We start from the raw sequence: 20,892 nt of genomic DNA on the forward strand, positions 1-20,892 counted from the left end.
GTTGTCCCCACTGCCTGCCTGGGCCTGGAATGTCTGCGAAGATTCCAAACAGAACTGGGAACAACGGGTGCCTCTGAGAAGGGGGCCTGGCTGGGTGTTGGGGCTGGGACACCCCTTACACACAGTCTGAAAAGTTTTACTATGTGAATACCCTGCCTTTACAAAATTAAAAGGGAAAAATGCAGGCACAGTATCGAGGATGGCTCTCCCCAGCACCTACCATGAGCCCGGTTCCAGTAAGCTCTCTACATCCAGGGCTCATTTCATCTGAACAACTGGCCCCGAGGCAGGGTCTTTTCGTAGCTTCTCCTTTTACTGATTTGGAAACAGAGGCTCAGAGAGGCTGGGGATTTGATAAACTGCAGAGCTAGGACTTGAACCCAGGCTGCGTGGGCTGCAGAGCTGTGCCGGTGGGCAGAGCAGGGCCCCGCGCCCCACAGCCATGCTCACCGCACCCACACATACACGTACGCACAACCGCAGCCCACATGCCCCTCACCCAGAACTCGGCCTTGCCATTGTTCTTCTTGCAGCGCTCGGCCAGCACTGACACGCCCACGGTCACCTCGGACACCGGCTCCTCGGCGGCCCGCATCAGCACAATCTGGATGACGCGGCCCTCGTAGATGTGGGCATCGAACGTCGACTTCCACTCAGGATACATGGTGGGCTTCTTCTGCACCAGCGTCTTCCCACGGTCTGCAATGGGGCCAGGCAGGCACGGCAGGCTAGGGCCCCTCTGTCCCTCCCAGAGCCTCTAGCCCTGAGAGAATGTGCCTGCTCTCTCTCCCCAAGGGCCCGCCGCAGCTTCCCAGTGTCCTTGGACCAAGTCTCCACTCATTGGCCTTCACAACTGTGCTCTGCTTACCTCCCCAGCCTCGTCTCACTCACAACAGAGAACTGCCGGCAGCTCCTGTAGAGCGTCCTGCTAGGTCCCACCTCCAGGCCTTTGCTCCTGCTGTTCCCTCTTCCTGTGACCCTCTTCCTTCAGACCCACTTAGATGTCACCTTCCCTTACGCATGCACTCAGTGAACACACGCTGAGCTCCCCGACGCCCCCAAGGGACTGGAGGCGAGGAACACAGCAGAGAGAAAAGTACACTTGGTGCCTGTCCTCCTAGAGCCCCAGTCCCGGGTGGAGACATGAACCAGTTCATCCCTCAAGTGAACATTAAATCATGGCTGTGAGAGGGCAAGGCCGGTGGTTCTAGACCTGCCCATGGTCAGGTGGCCTTCCCCAGCCAAAGGGTCAGGGAAGGCTTCCTAGAGGAAGGGACAGCTCAGCTGAGACCTAAGGGGTGAGCCAAGGGTTCACCAGGTGAGGGCAGAAGCAAGAAGGAATGGCATAAGATGTTTGCCTCTTTCAGGAAGACCTCCCTGACCCCAGCCTAAGATGGTGCCTCCTTTGGACTTCCCTATCACAGGACTCGTTGTCTGGCTCCCTCACCGGACTGTGAGCCCCATGGGGGCAGGGCCAGGTGAGCCCTAGAGCATGGCAGTGTCCTCAGTGGCCACCACAGTGTGCACGTGGAAATTGTTGGGTGGAACAACCAACGGGGGAGGAGCCAGAAGCCCAGAGTCCCAGAGTGGGCTCCCTGTAGCCAGTGCTAGAGGCACTATAGACACTAAGGTGGCCTCTGTTGTCCTGCATCCACAGCTGGGTTGGGCAGGGAGATGGGGATGAGGAAGAGAAGGGTCCCTCAGAAGTTCCAGGGGAAGAAGGCACAGCCCCTTGAGTGCCTCCTGCTGGGCCCGATTCCCAGCCCCACTGGCTGCTGCCACCTCTCCAGGGTCCAGCCTCCAGCCCTACCTGTGCTGAGCGCCTCCTTCATCTTCACGGCACAGAAGGGTTGGCTTGCCTCATCCTCAGCCTGCAGGGAGCCCAGCTCGTAGGAGTTGAAGGCAATGCGCAGGAACGGCGCCATGTTGGGGCCTGCAGTGGGGCTGTGTAGACAGAAAGGATGAGGTCCGGCAGCATGGCAGGACCAGTAGGGACAGCCATGGGAGGTGCTTGGGTACCGACTCCCCCCAGGGCTCTCACAGCATTGAGTTTGGCCCACATGGTGCTTAAAATACCCTAGTCCTAGTTGCCAACGTTAAAATTGAGAAGTTTTATGTAAGTCTGATTTGTGGCATCCCTGGTAAGGCTGGAGAATGTGCCCGCTGGGCAATAGCTGGCTGGCCCTGGGATGGCTGCCCCTTTTGTCAGGCACCCCTGCCATCTACTCCAGACCAGGGCCCCCTCTTCACACCTCTCCAAAACCCACCTCAAACCCAGAGGCATTTGAGTCTGCGACCCTGAGTCATTCATCTGGGCAGTCATTTGATGCCTCCTTCAACTCCCAATGGCTGCGCACTACTATGTGCAGGTATGTAGCGTGTGCTGGGCTCAGCTCCTCAGCGTCGGCCAAGATGGACAGGCGGTACCCTCCTTCCCTGCCCCCTGCGGCCCTTCTTGGTTTTCAAAGTTTGGTTTTTGCTCATAATTACCCAGGCAGACAAGTGGGGCCAAGATGACCACCCCTACTCTTCAGATGGGGCAACTGAAACCCTGAGGCTGAGCCAGAACCTAAAGCTGGGATTCCACTAATGAAGCACCCACTTCGTTGAGGGGCCAGGACCGTGAAAGGCCCCACCCACATCAGTGCTGAACCTTCTGAACCCGAGCCCCTCTGGGCCAGGTGCCTCTTCCCTACATGGAAGGCTGCCTGCACCCTCAAACTTATTTTTTCCAAACATAAACCTATTTTAATGTTGAATATAATATAATACTGACTGTGCTCTTTTTTTTTTTTGAGGAAGATTAGCCCTGAGCTAACTACTACCAATCCTCCTCTTTTTGCTGAGGAAGATCGGCCCTGAGATAACATCCATGGCCATCTTCTTCTACTTTACATCCGGGACACCTACCACAGCATGGCTTTTGCCAAGCGGTGCCATGGCCGCACCCGGCATCCGAACCAGCGAACCCCAGGCCGCCGAGAAGCGGAACATGCGAACTTAACACCTGTGCCACCGGGCCGGCCCCATGACTGTGCTCTTTAAACCACACAGGCCAGCCCCACAATTCCCCATTCCTTGCTGTTCCTCAAATCAAGGGTCACTACAGGAGGTGACCCTGAGGGTCTTCTCGGGTTGCCATTGGTAGAGGATGCTCACATGTGCAAACCCATGCATGCACACTCATACACCTACACAGACACTGGCTCTGGGTCTAGACCCCACACCTGAGGGTGCTCCGCAAACGTGCTTCAACTGTATACATATAGGCATACTCACTCCACCCTGAACAGAAGCCAGCATAGAGGCAGACTCAAACACGCACCCCTACCCTCACACATGTACGTGCACACACGCAACAGCCACCCTGCTCCTGGGACAGCTCCCTCCAGCTCCTCCACAAGGCAGCCTGAGCAGCAGCCAGGTCTGCCTGGAGCTCCCAGCCCAGATGAGCTCACAGGAAACACTGACCTCAGCCTGCGGCCCAGCCCAGTGTACTGGCCAGTGCTCTGAGGCTAGCAGCCAGAGTAGAGGGGAGGGACCAGGCAGGGCAGACCCCACCATGTCCCCGGCCTGGGCCTGCCTCCTACACAGAGGGAGTAGTGTGGGTGTGCGAGCTCACGCCTAAGCCCGGGCCCCAAAGCCTTCAGCCTGAGTCCAGCCAGGCCAGCTGCCATGATCTCTTGGTAGGCAGGGAGAGACAGCCAGCCGTGGGCTGCTGCTGGCTCCTCCCTGGGCGGGAGCATGCATGAGTGTGTGAGGGTGCGTGTGGGTGTGACTGCACAGCTGTGGAAATGTGTGTACCTGTGAGGATGTCTGAGTGGGTGGCATGTGGTGGGCACTCAGTTAAGGTTGAAGTGAAGAGCGAACTGCGTAGGAGTGGCTGGGAACGTATGTAGGAGTCTGGCTGAGTGTCCCAAACCCCCAGACAAAAAAGCCATCATCATGCCCTTCCTGCCCCCCTGCCTGGCCTGGGGGTACAAAATGGTTGGCAGGGACCTTGCACAGCACACACTCACCACACGTCTGCGTCCACATTCCAGGGCCTGACCCCAGCAGACATGGCTCAGCCTCATGCTTCCCAACTGGATAACCTTGAGCCCCTGGGAGGGCAATGACAGTTTCTGAGTGTCTCAGAGGATGAGAGTTGAGTGGGCAGGTGGGCAGGGACAAAGGAGGAGCAGTTGTGCTACAGGGGGCTGGGCTCCTGGGGAAGAGGGGGTCAGGGCAAGCCCAGGTGGCAAAACGATAGTCAAACTGCCTGGATGCAAGACCCTGACACCAACACTGCCTTGGATGTGGGACTCTGTGCAAATCACTTGGCCTCTCTGAGTCTCAGTCACTCCTATCTTCCAGATGAGAAATGGTCCCTTGGTTCAGGGTTGTGACGAGAACTTGTGTAGGACGAAAGCCAACATCATCGCCACAGGGCTTGGGGTGGGGTCCTGTTACCATTATCACGCCTCTTGCTGCAGCACCCATCTCTCACCTGTGCACCTCCCTTCACAGATTACAAAGTATACTCATATCCCCCACCGCATCCATTCTGCCCGCCCCCAGCAGCCTGGGAACAGTCTTGATAACTGATCCCACTTCCCAGAGAGGAAAACCAACTCTCCAGGAACATAGAGCTGCCCGTCCTGGAGCAGTGGGTGCGCCAAACACCTGCTGACCAGCTCCTCCTCCCCACCGCCTCCCTTTGGGGCCCAGTCCAGATGGCCCTTGGGCTCCATGACCTCCCCTACCTCCAGGTCGCCCAGCAGGAGCTGGCCGTGGAGACTGCCCCAGAGCTGTGTGGAGGAGACGGGTCAGAGAACTTCTGAGAGGGTGAGGCCAAGCCCAGCCCCACAGGCTGCCCATCAGGCCTGCCCTGAAGCTCTCTATAGTCACACTCAGGGCAGCTGTGCTCACAGTTAGTCGGAAGCCACCGGAGGGAAAACCACAACCACAGCAGGCCCGTCCCCAAACCTGCACAGCCAGGCCACAGCGCTGTGAGGAGGGGTACCTGTGGGCCGCGTGGGTTAGGTGGGGTTAGGCCACCTAACCCCAGCTCTCTAGGAGTAAAACTAGAGTATGCACCCTGGCCAGGGTCTACCGCCTCCTTCAACCCACTTGCACTGTATGGACACCAGGAGGGAGACAGACACCATGAGCTGGCATCTTCTTCCATCACCATGTGACCCTGAGAGAGGTCCTAGGACCCTGTACCCCAGGTGCCCCCCTGCACAGGGGAGCCAGAGTCACCCACCTACCTTGCAGAGTGTCTGAACATTGGTGGGAAGGCCAGGGAGCGAAGTAACGGCACAAAAGCAAGGTGTGCCAACTATTTATAGCCCTCATGCAAATCAGCCCAGGCCCATAGGCCCCAAAGGAAGGGCACTGGCTCAGCCTCATTGCCACCCTGCCAGGCTAGGGAGATGGCAGGCGCTGGACCCCACACAGGCCTCTCTGGGGACCAGCTCCTTGGAGCCAGCTGAGACCAGCCAGGCCTTTCCTGGCTGCCTGTGGGCTCCTCATCTCTACTTTCCTGCTCCTCCAGCCCACAGTGGAGGCAGTCCTATGAAGCAGAGAACACCAGACTCGGCGTCAAAGCGTCCGGGTGTCAATCTCAGTGCCTTACAAGAAGGGTCCTCCTTCTCCGAGGCCAACATGTACCAGATTAGCCTTGTAACGGCATTCGCTCACCTTATCCCTGTGCAAATCCCAGAGGTGGGTATTTTACTGATGAAAAAACAGGCTCAGAGAGGCTAAGTGACTCATCCAAGATCACAAAGCCAGTAAGTGGTAGGAGAAGGATTTGAATTGAGGCCTGCCTGATGTTGCAGCCCATATTCTTTCCAGTATGCCACGTCAGGAAGAAGAGATGAAGGGAAAGAGAGGGCAGAGGTAGAGAGAAATAAATGCGCCAGGAACAGCACAAAGAGACACACTCATGGACAGAGAAAAGGAGCAGAGGGGTGACGGCACCAGGAGACAGGCACCTGTGCTTGACCAGAGTCTATCCACCAACCCCCTCCAGGCTGGTCGTAGGCCTGACCTTGAGGACACCCCTCCCCTTCCGTACAAGGAGGGTGGTACAGACCCTGAACTGCTGCCTTCTCTCCTGCCCCAGGCGGTTGGGCCAGCCTCCAGTTCTCAAGAGCTGGGGGAGGCTTGGCCATACTGGATCCCAGCCCCGGAGGATGAGGGCCCACTGGCCCTGCTCCCTACCCTGCCCTAGACCAGCAGCCCACAGGTAAGGACAGGTAGTGCTGGGTCAGGCCAGAGCAGGCAGGTCACCTTCTCCGGGGCAATGGAAACTTGCTCCCAGCTAGTCTGGGGCAGTAGGCAAAGCTGACCCCAAGGAGACCAGAGTGACCGTGCTGTTCAGAGCTCCCGGGGCACAGAGGACAAGTGTGCATGTTGTATATCCACGTGTGGGCGTGAGAGTATTCCAGCAAAGGGGGCAGGGTGGGGGACATGACTCGAGGGGTGCCATCAGGAACAGGAACGCAGTTTCTAATTTTTAGACAATAATCACATGTAATTTATTTGATAACAATTTTGTTAGAGGTGAAAACCCATCAAACCAAGATATCTCCAAGAGATGGGCCTTCTGAGACTGACATGCCCATCTCCTCCTTGTACAGAGGGGGACTCCAAGGACAAAGTCCTGTAGTGAGGGTCCCCTCCACCCCAGCCCTTCCCTGCCATTTGATTCTCCCTCACAGGCCACAGGGTGACGCCCACTGGATAGAGGAGCACAGTGGGGCCCAAGAAGACAGGTCTTGGCCAGGCTCTTGGGGAGAGTGTGCAAAGGTGGAGGGAGGCTCCCATAGAAAGTCTGCCAGAGAAACAAGAAGTGGCAGGCTAAGATCAAGCAAAGCAAGCGTGAGTAGAGATCGGCTGAAGCCCCTGGTGGCCTGGGGTCTGGCTCCCTGGAACAGACCACTGAGGAGTGGGGGATGCCCCCTCCCATGCAACCCTGCCTTGAGGCCGGCCCCTGCCGCCTGCCCATAGAAGGCACCACCTGCTGCCTGTCAAGACTAGGTGGCGGTGGCAGCAAAGCAAAGTGGGAGTGGTGTCAGTCTAGGCCCTCCTAGGGACACAGACTCTGCCTGGATCCTGCCAAGGTCCAGCCCACACTGGCCTTGAGGGATGAATGAAGGAGGGAAGAGGACACACGAGGCCCAGGCAGTGGGCAGGAAGGAGAGTGAGAGGCAGTGTGATCTGCAGAAGGGAGCAGGGCTGGCTCTGGCAGAGCTGCAACAGGGCAAGGGGGCCGGGTGTGGCGGAGCTGCCGGGTTGGGCAGGCAAGCAGGCGGGTAGCAGCTTGGCTGGGAGGCTGGCCTCCCCAGACTTCCCAGACGGAAGCAAGTCGAGGAGGCCACAGGGGTTTCACAACTCAGGAAATGGGCTCAGCAAGAAGAGCAGAAGATGGGGGAGGGGAAGGGCTAGCAAGACCCTTCCAAGGCTCCTCCCTCCACCAGGGCCTGTGCTCCAGCCCCCATGTGCCCAGCTCTGTCCTGGGAGGAGGACCAGCTGTGGTCTCAGGTCACGGCCAAGTCCCAGAGGACGGATGCTCCCCACACCTGTTCCTCCCCAGTACCAGCACTTCACTCCGGCCAGGGCTCCTTCTCACCCCTTCCCTCACCCCACACTGACCAACTACTGCCTGAGCCGCTCCTCCCCCTCCCTAGCCTCCCCTCCCATCTGTCACCACTACCTACCCCTCCCCATCCACTCTCCCCACAGCTTGGAACCTCCTTGCTCCCACTGCCCTTGAGCAAGCCCTGGCCTGAGCTCCACCCCCAATCTCACCTCTGGCTACTCTGTGAAAACGGGGCCCCATTTTCAAGCTCCACTGTTTTTGCATATGCTGTTCCCTCAGCCAGAATGTTCTCCTGAATTCCTACCTATCCTTCCAGATAGTTCTAAAGGCCAGCCCTGGGGGATCCTTCCCCACTCCCCAGGAAGCTAGCTGCTCACCCGCCCCATGTGCCCCAACAGGCACCCTGTGCAGGTGTTTGGATCCCTCTCATGCCGAGGACCTGGGTCTGTTGTCTGGACACTGTCCCCGCCTCCAGCTCAGCCTTCTCAGCCCTGGCAGCACGTGTGACTGTCCCGGGGACATTCAAAAGTCCCACTGCCAGGCTGGCCCAGCCCACTGGAATCTGATGGGAATCACAGGGGAAGTCCAGGCAGCATGACAGAATCTTTTGCAATTGCAAAAGGGGTGGTCATACTCTAAGAACCAATGAAAGACATGAGGCCTCCTCCCAGGAAGACACACGCATGTGGCAACATGATTCTGCATGTGATGGGGTGGGGGCTGTCAGTCCCCAAGGCCCAGCCTGGCCCCAGGTCACCCCCAGCCCTCCTCAGGCCCAGTCAGTAGGCACCACAGTGACAAGACACACTAGACTCATGGAACTCACAGCCTGGTGGGGGACAGTCACATAAATATGTAATTACAGAGGAAGAGAACACCATGAGCGTTCAGGCTGTAAGCGGAAGGAAGGGAGTGAGAGGCGTTGGGGTAGAATGGGGGATGGAGAGGCCTGTTGGCTGGGGCATCAGGGAAGGCCTCAATCTGAGAGATGTGCAGGGCTGCCACTGGCTCACCCAGCCAGAGGGTCTGGAAGGCTCTGAGGGGCAGGACTTGGGAACCTGGCTGGCATTGGCTCACACCCACCCTGCCAGCACAGGTGAGGTAGGACCTCCTTGGGGGCATAGCCCACACCAGGCACAGGCCTCGGGTAATTCAGCTAGCCCTAGGATTGGGGAAGTCTTGGGCTCAGCCAGAGGGAGGGCACCAGGTACCCCCGAGGGAGGAACAAAGGCCCCTTCATGGCAGGACTGAAGACAAGGGGCCTCTGTGAGGAGCCAGGGTGGGGGGTACATCAGGGCCTCTCCCAGAACAACCAAGTGAGTGTGTGCACACGGGCACACCCACCAACCTAAACACACAGCTACACATGGGGAGCCCTGTTTGCAGTTAGACACGCATACACAGACAGTTGTAGCCACAGGAATATACACACACTCCCAAGACAACTCAGTGACACACACGCTGAGAAACATACCCCAACTCACTGGCTCTCACATGTTGACAGACATCCAGGCCCACACAGACCACACAGGAATTAACACCCTCGTGTATTCACTAGCAGAGAGACCCACATACACACAGGTGCCACAAGCACATAATGTACACATGGGCACAGAGATAAACACACAAGCCCGATGGACCCATACATGACTGACTAGGGTCTGACACCAGGAAAGTCCAAATGTAGCTTTGTCTACCGCAGCCCTTGGGGCACAGTGGCTGGGGCAGGGGAGGGCAGCTGAGTGTCAGGCAGGCTGGGCCTTCCCACTGAGGGGAGCGGAGAAAGACCCTCCTGTCCCAGAGCAAAGTCCAAAGTGTGCAAAGGAAGGAGTGGGCCAGTCAGGCTCATCACTGGGCAGGCCCCCCCACCCCCGCCCATCTGTCTGAGGGGAAGTTTGTGGAGGCTGAACATAAGGCCCAGGCTCACAGGTGGCAGTCACAGGCTTGGTGTACAGGAGGAGGGGAGGGCTTGCACCTGCGCGGGTGGGATGGCCGTGCCGGGCACCCCACACATGACCTCCACTGAGCTCCAGACTCATCGTGCAGAAACTGACAGAAAGGTGGAGCAATTCACCCAAAGCCACAAAGCCAATGGGGCAGCCCCTAGCGGGGGTGGGCGAGGACGGACCTCCAATTCTAGCCCCGGAACTACCCATCTGGCCTCCAGTAGGGTGAGGGCATGTGCCTGGGGGTGGGAATGGCTCCTCCACTAGCCCCCACAGAGATGGGCCCAAGTCCATGCCTCAGCCCTCCCCTCTGTGCATCCACAGAGGCCTCCTCCCAGAGTTCCCATGATTATCCTGATCGACAACAATAATCTTTGTGTTTGGCAGAAGGCAAGATGGACACCTAAGGCTTTTGAGCTCCATCCCCACAAGGTAAGAAGGCCCAGATGATGCCTCCCACTTTAAGGATCACGAAAAAGCTGGAGAGAGGCAGGACAACAGTGTGCCATCCCACAGTGGGCAGTGAACAGAGGAACTGAAGAGTGGGGGCCTGGGTGTGTGCTGGACAGGTCTAGTTAGATCTGGTCTGCCCTGAGTGCCCTATGAACTTGGCCAAGGCGCTCTAGCATCTTCATCTGTAAAGGGAATGATCTTGCCCTGCCTAGGAGGTTGTGCTGAGTGCAGGACCTGGCACAGAGGCAGCTGTCACCATCATCCTTATCACCACTGTCATTCTCATACCTGGCCCTCTCCCCACCTGGGCTAACCTCCCTTTCCAGCTGTCCTCAGCAACTGTAGGGGCTTCCAAATTTCCTTGGATCAGTGGGTAAATGGGCTTTCTCATGCCACCCAGCCCTGCAGTGCCCTGCTCTGGCCTGCTGCTCTAGGAAGAAGCTAGGCAGGGCTAAGGCAGCCTGAGTCCATCAGCAGACCCCAGGCTAGCTGTCCCTCTCAGGGCCTCAGTCTCTGTCTTGACAATGGAGACCTCTAAGCTTTCTCCAGCCCTGATACTGGAAGACCCTACAATCCTCATCCTATCTCCCTCTCACCCCCACCAGCCCTGAGCACCCACAGTTCACACCAAGCTGACATCTGATTCAGCTTTGGGCCTTGGCGACCAGCTGCTCCATTGCTCCTGTTTACCCAACACGGCCACAGACATGATCCAAAGCTTCCGGGGCTGTTGTGAAAACAGCGGCTCAGCCACCACAAGCCTGCCCTCCTGGGCACCTTGGCAAGGACCTTCGAGGGACAGTCATGCCGGCCCTGTACCCAGGGCCTCTCAGACTTCCCCTCCAAAGACTTGCTGAACCCTCCCCTCCCCAGTCCGGGTTGTACATGCTACCTCTTGACTCTCAGGTCTCCACTCCCAGCCAGACCCTCCTGAACTCCAGGCTCGTGGACCCACCTGCCTCTCCAACCTCATCACACTCTAGAGGGGCTCAGACAGGTCCAGAACAGGCCTACCGATATTCCCACATCTCCTAACAGCGCCAGTGCTTGCCCAGATGCTCAGGTCAGACACCCGGGGGTCGTTGTCATCGTTCCCTTCCTCCCCACACAGCAACACCATCATTTCTGCCTCTGCAGTCTAACCTGAAGTCCTCTCTTCTCTCCACCACTGCACCCATCCCGGTACCATCACCTTCCCCAGGCTCTGCACTGCCTTCTCACTGTTCTCCATCCTCTGCTCTGGCCCCCACAGGCCCCTTGCCCCAGAGACTTGAAGGGTCCTTTAAGTCAGTAAAGCAGATCTCATCACCCCCTGCCCAAGCTCCCAGTATTTCCCATTTCCCCTCTGATAAGCCCAGGCTCCTCGCCCTGGCCTGCCCCACCCAATCTGCCCCCATTACCTCACTGCCCTCCCCAATCGCTGCCCTCTCCTCACTCCTCTGCACCAGCCACAGTGACCCCTTTAGGTTCCCTGAACAGCCAAGTTCCTTCCATCTTCCTGCCCCTTCTCCTGAAACCTCCTTCTTATCATTCAGGTCTCAGAGGGACACTCCCTGATCTGCCCATTTCATGGATGAGGCAACTGGGGCTCCGAGCAGTCTAGTCCCTGGCTCAAGAGTACACAGCCAGTAAACATCAAGCGAGGATTTGGACCAGGTCTGTCAGATGCCTGCAGAGGTCTTGCTCCTAAACCTTCAGGATGCCCTCGCTCACTCTCCTAGCACAGGCCCCCGCCAGGCTCCAGCGCTCCAGCCTCCTGGCCCCTGTCTACTACACCACCAGCATTACCATCCAACACCCGGGCACCCAGACTCTTAGCCCTGGGTAGTGGAGGCCAAAGCTCAACCCAGCCCTCCCTGGCTTTCCGCATGTCCCTGGTATAGGTAGGTCCCTGCCACCAGCTGCCATGAGTCAAGGATAGATGTGTGGATGGGGGCATTCCTAGCTACCCCACTCCTCTAGCCTCCACCTGCCCCAGATGTCCACCTCCTTCCCCAGCCCAAACACTGACTCCAGGGGTCTGAAGGGCAGGCAGGCTGGCAGGAGCACTCTCCATCTACCCACTCATCACCACCCTCAGCTTCTCCAAGCCCACTGTCCTGCAGGGGCCCAGAGTTGGGGAGGGAGCCTGGGGGACGCCTGAGGGGCAGCAGGCAGCTGCAGCCTGACTTTCCCTTCCCTGTATTCATTTGTCATGAGATCTATTTTCCTCCCTTTGAAAGGGAGTGAGGGGGAGAAGAGCAAGAGGGGGCTGGCCACTGAGTCGGCACAGCTGCTGTACCCAGGAGCTCCTTTCCTCGGAGGACATGGAATCTACTGAACCCACGGAACCCTCCCCACCCCACAGCATTGCTGCTGGAGGCTGAATCAAGGGGGTTGAGGCGGCCAGAGACCTGGTTTCTTAGCCAGGCTCTGTAGCCACCTGGCCCTGTGACACTGGGCCAGTGCCCAGGCCATCAGACAATAAAAACCCCATCATCAGTACCACTTGCTGTTTTTTGAACAGTTTCCATGAACCGGATGCTAAGTGCTTTACATAACTACAGTTTCTACTCCTTAAACACTAACAATGTGCCAGGCAGGGTGCTAGCTACTTTGTATATATTATCTGTTGTTTCCAGCACAACCCCATAAAGGTGGATGCCATCATTATCTCAGTTGTCAGAGGGGGAAACTGAGGCACTAGGCATCAAAGCCACCTGCCAAGGTTCATTCATACAGCTGCTTGGAGCTGCCTAATGCTAACTGGAGCTGCTAACACTCTGAGAGGCTTACAGGCTTGGAGCAAGGGAGGAGCTGGGGCTATAGAGGACTTCATGGCCTCAGCCCCCGACCCCTCTTCCTGAGCCTCCATCAAGGCCTGGCCCGCCCTGGCAGCAGAAAGCCTGGTCAGTTGGCCTAATCCACTGGCCAGACACTGCTCCCCTCGCAGGCAAGGCCAGGGTGGGGCAAGCCACAGACGGAGAACTGGTCAGTCCCACTCTGAAACCACTTCCTGGGCAGCCCAGAGGAAGTGAGCCTCCGGAAATGCCTCGAACGAACAGGCCTCTCCTCTGGGCCCAGGCCTTGGAAAGTGCACAGACAGAAGTACCCTGCCTGTCTCCCAGTCCCTAGAGCCCAGCAACTCCACTTCTACCAGGCATGGACGTTGTGGGGAACAGAGGAGCTGACAGGACCCCCACCCGCCTGCGAGCACCTTGGCCCCATGACCACAGGCAGCCCACTTCCTCTGTGGCAGCAGCCACAAACGGTGTGCCGGCACAGCTGACATGGCCTCTCCCCCACACCCATGCTGCCCGCCCCCACCTCCAATGCCAAGCCCTGGTCAGCCTGGGAACTTGGGCCAGATGGGCGGGATAGCTGGTAAAAGCCTGGGCAGAGCCCACCTCCCAGTGTGGCCCAACCCCCTGGAACGCCTGTGGTCACAGGCACACCTCAAACCTCACCAGCAGTGCCAGATGCAGACTGGGCTGTGACCCTGACCAAGGACCCCCCTCCCTGACCCAGAATGGGCACAGTGTGGTGTGTGTGGGCTGGCATCTGAGTGCATGGATGACTGGGTGAGCATCTGTGGGCGTGTCTGAGCGTGCCTGTGGGTGAGTGCATGTGAACACCTGTGTGTTGCACATGTGTGGTGTGTGTGCAGGCACTTGTGGGTCTGTGGGCATGGGTACCAAGTAGAGCCTCAGTTTCTGTATCTCTGTGCGAGCACATATATGTCTATGCCAGTTAGGCGATGTTTCAGAGTTGAAAGTGGGCTGCTTCCCAGGCTAATTAGTTGAAATTCTTAGGGAATGAGGCTCCGTGCGAGGAGGGGATGGCCCCCTGACCATCAAGTAGCACAGGCCCCCAGCCAACTAAGGGCACCTCATCTCCTCCCTGCCAGGTTTGGGGGTAGGTTGAATTCACAGAAGACCCAGGGAAAACCTGCCCTTGTTCAGCCCTGACTTCCACCCCAAGAGTGAATGCCCAGACCTCCTGGCCTCCTTGCCCCAAAGCAGGCCCAGGGAGCCCAGCCCCCACTGGTCTATTCATCTCCTAGACCTGTAGGTGCCTGACAGCAGGAGTGGGAGTAGGGGGTTGATGAGGGAGGACTCCTGGAGGAAAGACCATCTTTGCCACCCCTCCCCACTGTCACTCCCTAGGTTCCAGGTGCCCTCAGCAACACCCCCCCCCCCCCCCACTTCCTCCAGAATCCTGCTCACTGGGCTCTGGACACACAATGGATAACTCACAGGGCTGTTTTTATTGCAATGGGGAATGAAAGAGGCAAGGCTGGCCCCAAAGGAAAGAATTTCTAACTTTATGAGGGGCCACAGAGACTGCAGCCTTCCCCAGGATTCCCTAGAGACTCTGCCCAGCTCACCAAATCTGGGGGCTGGAAAGCGGATTTAGAGTCCCTCCTCTGGCCCCAGAGAGGCTGGGGAAATGGGGAACCTCAGTCATGCCAGGAGCTGGGAGACCTCGTTCCATTCCTAGTTTGGTGTCCAACCCACTCTGGGGCCCAGGGCAAACCTCAGAGTCCCTGTGTGATGATGAGGACAGCCTGCGGCAGAGACAAGAGGCTGCGGAAAAGCTGATACATCCACCCTCAACTCTTGGCTCATATACCACCTTCTAACTGACCAGCAAAGTGTCACCACTCCTCGCCCCAAATCACTGTGGGTCCCAGGCCTCAGAGCTCCAAGGCCAAAGCCTTCCCTGGGCCAGACGCCAATTCCAAGCAGGGCGCTCTCACAGGGCAAACTGCTGCCCGCTCTGGATGTCCCTACACACAGACCAAGGACTCTGCATGTCCCCCTCATTCGACCCAGTCCCAGGGCAGAAGGGGAGGAGCCCAAAGAGGAAGGCCACCCCTATACACTGTCCATCTGTCCATCTGTTTAAGAGGACCCAGTCTTACCTGGGGTTCCCGGCTCCCCCTTTTCCTCAGTCCTGGCTCCTGCTGTCACCACTACCATGCAAGAACCACCAGGATAAGTGAGCTTGCCGCCCTCACCTGGGCCAGTTGCTGGCAGACCTGCAGGAACAAGAGAAAAGAGCTAAGCTGGGAGGCGCCACCAAGCAGGCTCTCCCCATCAGTCAGCCCCAGCTCAGACGACACAGGCTCGCTCACCCTCGTCTGCCTCTGACACCTCTGCCTCTCTGGACTCGGCTTTCTCTTTTGTGAAATGGGGTGTTGGGCCTAACTTTCCCAGGGCATCAGCTATGTGTCCAGCCTATGCTAGGAGTTGGAACATTGTGTCTCAGCCCTCCTCCTGTTTCCAGACTGGTGAGGAGTCCTACAGACACAGCAAGAAGGCTGTTCCTAATCCTCCTCTCTCCAGGAGGTTGACCTGTGGGCTTGGGAGACCTAGGATACAATTGGGTACCACCACTTTGTGGCCTGGGCAACTCCTCTGAGCCTCAGTTTGTCTCATCTTTAAAATGGAGAGAATAAATCTCCCCAGGTGGTTCCAAGGCTCCAGTGATGTAGCATGCCAGCTCCTGTGCTGGACTCACCTTGGGAATGCCAAACGAACGGTGACACGTTTTTGTTCCTTGTTTTGTACCTTCTATTTGAGGTGATTCCCACATTACTAGTTATACCCATTATACAGCTGCACAATCTGAGACCTAGAGAGATCCTGGAAGAAAGGACTGGCAAAGGCAGCAAGGTGCTCCAGGCCTCCTGGCTGAAAGGCCTAAGCACTTTTTCTGCAGGTCAGGCCAGGTCTCCACAAAAGAGTCCCCTCCCCAGATGTGAGCCCCTCCTCTAGCTGAAGACCCCCATCACTGCTCCCTGGGGGCTGAGGCATCCTCAGGCTTTATCTTTTTGTCTGTATTTTAAATTATTTTTAATTTTAATTTAAACTCCAATTAGCTGTGCCAGCTAAACGGTGTCAGGGCCTTGCAATCACAGCTCCAAACCAATCACCCCTCACCACTCTCTCTGCCATCACTGCTGCTGAGACTGGGGGCGGGGAGGGGTTGACATGTGGGCTGAACAGGGCTGGATGCTGGTGGGGTCTCTGTCAGCCATCTTCCATCCTACAAGCCATCTGGTCAAGGGGATGGGAGGGAGCAAGAGCCATCCCAGGCAGGAAATTGGGTTGGGGACTATCTGGGCTTTTATGGCCCCAGCTGCCAGGAGAATGGGGACCATACGGTTGGGAGTTGGTAAATGGTCACCAAATAAGACTTAGCATGTGCTGAGTTCTCACCATGGACCAAGGCTGTACTAAAGGACCTTTGACACAGGACCTCTAGTCCTCACCACAACTTTCTCCATTCTGCAGATAAGGAAATAGCCTTAACGAGGCCTCGCTCTGGCCTCTTACTCTCAATAGGCACAGCGAGTATTTGAGCTCAAGTCTTTCCTACGTCCAGAGCCCCAGGTCTTGGTTACAACAATACAAACCCCAAGACTTGCCTTCCAGTGTCTATCAACTTGGGGGAGAAGAGGAAAGTGAGCCCATCTCCCCAGGAGCCAAGGCTGGGCTTGAGTGTGCCAAGTGCACACCCATACCCTCACAGCCTCCCCTGCGCTCACACACACACTGGGGCTCTCACCTTCCCTCCCAACACTGTCACCCCAGGGCACGGGCACCACATACTTGTTGCATCCCCTCCTGCTACTCACACCCACGCACAAGCACTCTCGGTTCCCACAATCACAGTTACTCCTCTGCACACATACTGGCAGTTTCATACAGTCAGACTGTGAGACTCCCATCAGTCATCTGCTCCCCAGCCACAGTCCATCACACATGAGATCCCATACCTACAGATACGGATGGTTATCCAAACACCTCCACAACACACACACACACACACACACACACACGACACAGCTGCCCTCTGCCGGCCTGTCCACCACACCCCTGCTCAGTCCACAGCAGGAACGAGGAAACCCAAGGGACCAGTCCCCTCCCTCGGTGACCAGGTCAGCTTGGTCACAGTGGTTCAGCGGCAGAGGGAGAGGAAGAACATGTGAGTGCACACGCATACACACACTCATACAGACACACATACACACGAGCCTGGTGGGCTGGCACCCTAACACCACAGGCTCCCACAATGAACAACTCAGATATACTCATGGCCAGTGGGTCACCATTACATACTCAGCGTGCAACACAGGACCCTCCAGACACACACACACACACACATTACATACTCAGCGTGCAACACAGGACCCTCCAGACACACACACACACACACATACACCCCAATACATTGAGGGGAGTCTGGTGACAAAGCACACACCAAGACATAGTATACACATAATTGCAAAGGGCACACAGAGCCTCAGGGCACCCAAACAGACATACAAACATACACACAGGCAAGTCACACATGTGAGACAGGGCACACAGGGGCAAGTTCCAGACGCAGTGACAAAGATCACACAAGGAGACACACACACAACATATCCACAAGCCCAGATACAGGCAACTCAACACAAGGAGATAGGGTCCACGCAAACAGGACAGGGGCCAGAGACAAGGCGACAGCCCACACTATCACCAAATCCTTCTGACCAGGTTTAAGTGAGGGGGCTCAGCGGGGCTCTCCTCTCCCTGATAAGGACAAATGGGGCAGCTGGGAAAGTGGAGCAGTTCCGACAGTGCCCACCTCCCGCCTCCCCACTCGGCTTTTCTCCACCCCCTCCCCTCACCTGGCTGGGCCCCCACGAGGGTTGGCGTCTGGATTGGGGAGGGGCCGGGGACAGATGGGACCAGGAAGGGGCCACCAGGGGAGGGGGCTTAGAGGGGCGAAGGAGTAGTGCGGGAAGGGGAGGGTAGAGACTGGAGCCACGCCCAGCTCGGAGACTGATGGAGAGAGACACCGAGACTGAAAGAAGAGACAGAGCGAGGAGGAGGTGCCGCGCGGGCTGGGCCGGGCAGGGACCCAGGGGCGGGAGGCGAGGCCCGGCGGGCGGCCCGGCCTCGGCCCGGCTGTAGGAAAGGAGAGGCGGCGGGACCGGCAGGGGGCGGCGAGCGTGGGCCGGGGGCGCGGCCCCGGGAGGACAGGATCAGGGGGCAGCGGGAGGTGGGGTAGGGGTGGAGCGACTGGGCCCGCGGAGGGCGAAGATAGATCGGGACCACTGAGAGGCGACAGGAGAACACAGAGGGGGTGGGGACAGATGGACGGACAGAGGGCCCCAGAGATTCAGAGGGACAGGCGGACCCTCGGAGGAGCTGGGGACACACAGGCGGGTGAAGGGGCCGGGAGCAGACGGATGAGAGGGCCTCTGCCCCTACCGTGGAACGGAGGGACAGACGGACGAATTGGGGCACAGAGGCACCGGTGGGTCTCAACGCGCGGTAGGACTTTCGCTGGCCACGGCTCAGTTTCTCAGTTTCGGAAACGGGAACCGGAGCAGGGAGGGGGAAGGGAGGGCGGAGCGCCCTCGGGGTAGCCCCGATTCCACGTCCGGGCCCGGCCCTCACTCACCTCCGGGCGCAGGGCCAGGCGCCAGGGGTCCCGGCGGCTGGGGTCCGGCTCCCGGCGCGGCTCCGGGGCGCGTGCGGACGGGGGTCGGTGTGGGCCCGACCGGGGCGGGCCGGGCGCCCGGTGAGGTACGCCCGGGCCTCGGCGCGGCGGGCGGATGCCGGGGGTCGCTCGGGGATCCCGGCGCCGCCGCCTGCCGCTCCCGCGCCGCTGCACACGGAAGTACAAGGGGGCGGGGCGGCGGGACCTCACCCAGGTGCCGGGCCGGCCCCGCCCCCACAAGGGCCCGCCCCTCTCAGGCCCCGCCTCCGCCAGCCCGGAGCCCGAGGGCCAGCGTCGCCGCCTCTCGGTGCGAGTCGCTCAGGGTGTGGGCTTCTGTCCTTTTCTGCACACCTCGGCCCCTGCCCGCCATTGGAGCGCTCACCAGCCCTCAGAAGGGGCCCCATCTTACAGAGAAGGACGCTGAGGCCCGACGGGGCGCTCTCCCCACCCCTTTCCCCGCACGCCGAGGCCAGGGAGGCGCGGGCGGGGGTTCCCCAGCTCCCAACGCCCACGCCTGGGACTCCCCACTGGCCAGCTGGCCTGCCTTGTGGGGCCTCGCTCTTTCTCTTCCTCTTGGCCGGAATGCGGACTTGGTCGGGCTCGGTGCCCGCCGCCAGGCCTGCTGGTCCCGCCCCTGCCCCGAGACAAGCTGAGAAGACTCCAGGGCGGGAGGCTCTCGCTGGTCTGCCGCTGCTTGTCAGGCGATTCTGGGAGCAGTCCCTACCCCGATCCCCCAGTCTTCCCCTCTCCTGCTCCCACTTTCCAGAGTTCCCCATCACCCCTGACAGGCACCTGAGCGTCCTTTCCAGACTTGGAACTTGGTTGTCAGGCATAACTCATTCATTCATTCATTCGTTCATTTACTGGGTATCCTCTGGGCCTAAAATCTAGGGATGCAGTGGGGCCCAGGGAGTCCATTCCCTTGCCCCCAAAGCTCAGAAAGCCAAGTCGATGGCTCCATACTCCAAAGAAATGTCACTTTCCAGAGGCAAAGAAGAGAGTTCCAGGTCCCAGGCCTCTTGGGGGACCACCTAGAGGGGATGGGGAGAGTGTGGACAGCTCTTCCCAGCTGAGGCCTAAGGGATGGAAATGGGGGGCCAATCCCGGAGGAGGCCTGAGCTGATCAAGGGGCCCACAGCAGAGACAGGTCATGGCTAAGACTTTGGTCTTCTCAAGAAGCAGGCGTTGGTGGTGATTGTTACAACCGAGTGGGCTCCTGGGGGAATGGATGAGGCAGAGGGGCTGCAGGAGAAGGGAGGGGCCGGATGGGGGCAGAGGGGCTGCCACATTGTTCAGATGGGAGGACCCTGGGTTGGGGAAGATGGGTGGGGAGAAGGGGCCAGACCAGGTGTGTTACCTGGGGGTTGGGGGGAGGAGGGGTCCAGTTAGACCTCTAGGGATGGAGAGCTCTGGCAGAGATGTGGACCCTAAAATTCTGTTTTAAGTGTGAGGAGGGGGTGATGTCTGGGCTGGAAAGAGAAAAACTCCAATGATTCTTCCCACCACAGGTACCTACACTTAGGAAGGAGGACCTAGTTTGACAACCGGTTAATGTCTGGGTTCCCAGCCCTGATGCCTGTCCCATACCCCATTGGGGCAGGTTCTTTCCTGCAAGCTGGAGCCCTCTGGCCACACTAGACTATCATTTGAGAAATAGGTCTTATATCTACTCCTCACAACCAGACCTTGAACATGCTGTTCCCTGGGCCTGAATGCCATTTCCCACCCACCCCCATATCTCACCTGTCTTGGTTGTGTCCACTCAAATGCCACTCCTCCCTTATGCCCAGCTGTAAGTCCATGGCATTTCTCTGCGCTAAGGGACTGTATTCATTAGTGTCTTTTGTGTCCTGGTCCCCCCCCCACCCCCCACCCCATGGCTTCCTTGGGGTTGGGCAGGAGGGAAGGGTGAGCAAGGTGAGCTTCAGGTGACCTTTGCCCACCTGGGATCAAGTTTCCTTTCTGGTTCCTCCCTCCAGGTCCATAGTGGCCAACCTAGCCTCTCCCTTAACATCAACAATAGGCTCACCCCGTGCCAGGGGCCACTAGAGGGAAGGTAAAGGAGGACAGACCTTTGAGAAGCTCCAAGTCCAGTCACTAGAACTTTGCTCCCACACCCTGAGGTTCACCTTGAAAAATGGAAAAGTATAACGGCTATCACTGATGGACTTTCCCTAGTGCCAGGCCCTGGGCTGGGTACTGGAATGTGTGCAAGCTGATAATTCCTCAAGACCCTGTAAGGCGAGGACCACTGTCAGTGCCACTTTCGGTGATGAGCAAACTGAGTCTCAAAGAGAGGTGAAGCCACCTACCTGAGGGTACACAGCTAGTAAACAGCAGAGGCAGGATTCAAACTGAGGTCTGCCTGGCTCCAAAGCCCATGTTTTACATCAGGGGTTCTCAATCTCAGCACTACTGACCTTT

General features: G+C 58.2%; 1 protein-coding gene and 1 long non-coding RNA gene across 4 annotated transcripts in view; one reads left to right on the forward strand and one right to left on the reverse strand.

Annotated features, from left to right (window-relative positions):
* PRKCD (protein kinase C delta) overlaps positions 1-18,567 on the reverse strand; it is a 29,025-nt gene extending 10,458 nt beyond the window's left edge. For 2 of the 3 annotated variants that reach the window (XM_070577085.1, XM_070577084.1), the window contains exons 1-4: positions 18,430-18,567; positions 14,894-15,010; positions 1,811-1,944; positions 500-699 (exon numbers count right to left, since the gene is read on the reverse strand). In XM_070577085.1, coding sequence (XP_070433186.1) covers positions 500-699; positions 1,811-1,925 — 315 coding nt within the window. In that variant the 5' untranslated portion in view covers positions 1,926-1,944; positions 14,894-15,010; positions 18,430-18,567. Of the gene's footprint in view, positions 1-499; positions 700-1,810; positions 1,945-5,252; positions 5,273-14,893; positions 15,011-18,429 lie in introns of those variants that run through there. The other variant, XM_070577083.1, reaches the window with a different exon arrangement.
* LOC139076153 (uncharacterized) lies at positions 1,366-2,776 on the forward strand. Its single transcript, XR_011527451.1, has 2 exons — positions 1,366-1,478; positions 2,495-2,776. It is a non-coding gene; the product is annotated as an uncharacterized lncRNA (long non-coding RNA).
* Positions 18,568-20,892: the final 2,325 nt, after the last annotated feature.

Source organism: Equus przewalskii, chromosome 15 (assembly GCF_037783145.1).
Source record: "Equus przewalskii isolate Varuska chromosome 15, EquPr2, whole genome shotgun sequence".
NCBI lineage: Eukaryota > Metazoa > Chordata > Mammalia > Perissodactyla > Equidae > Equus > Equus przewalskii.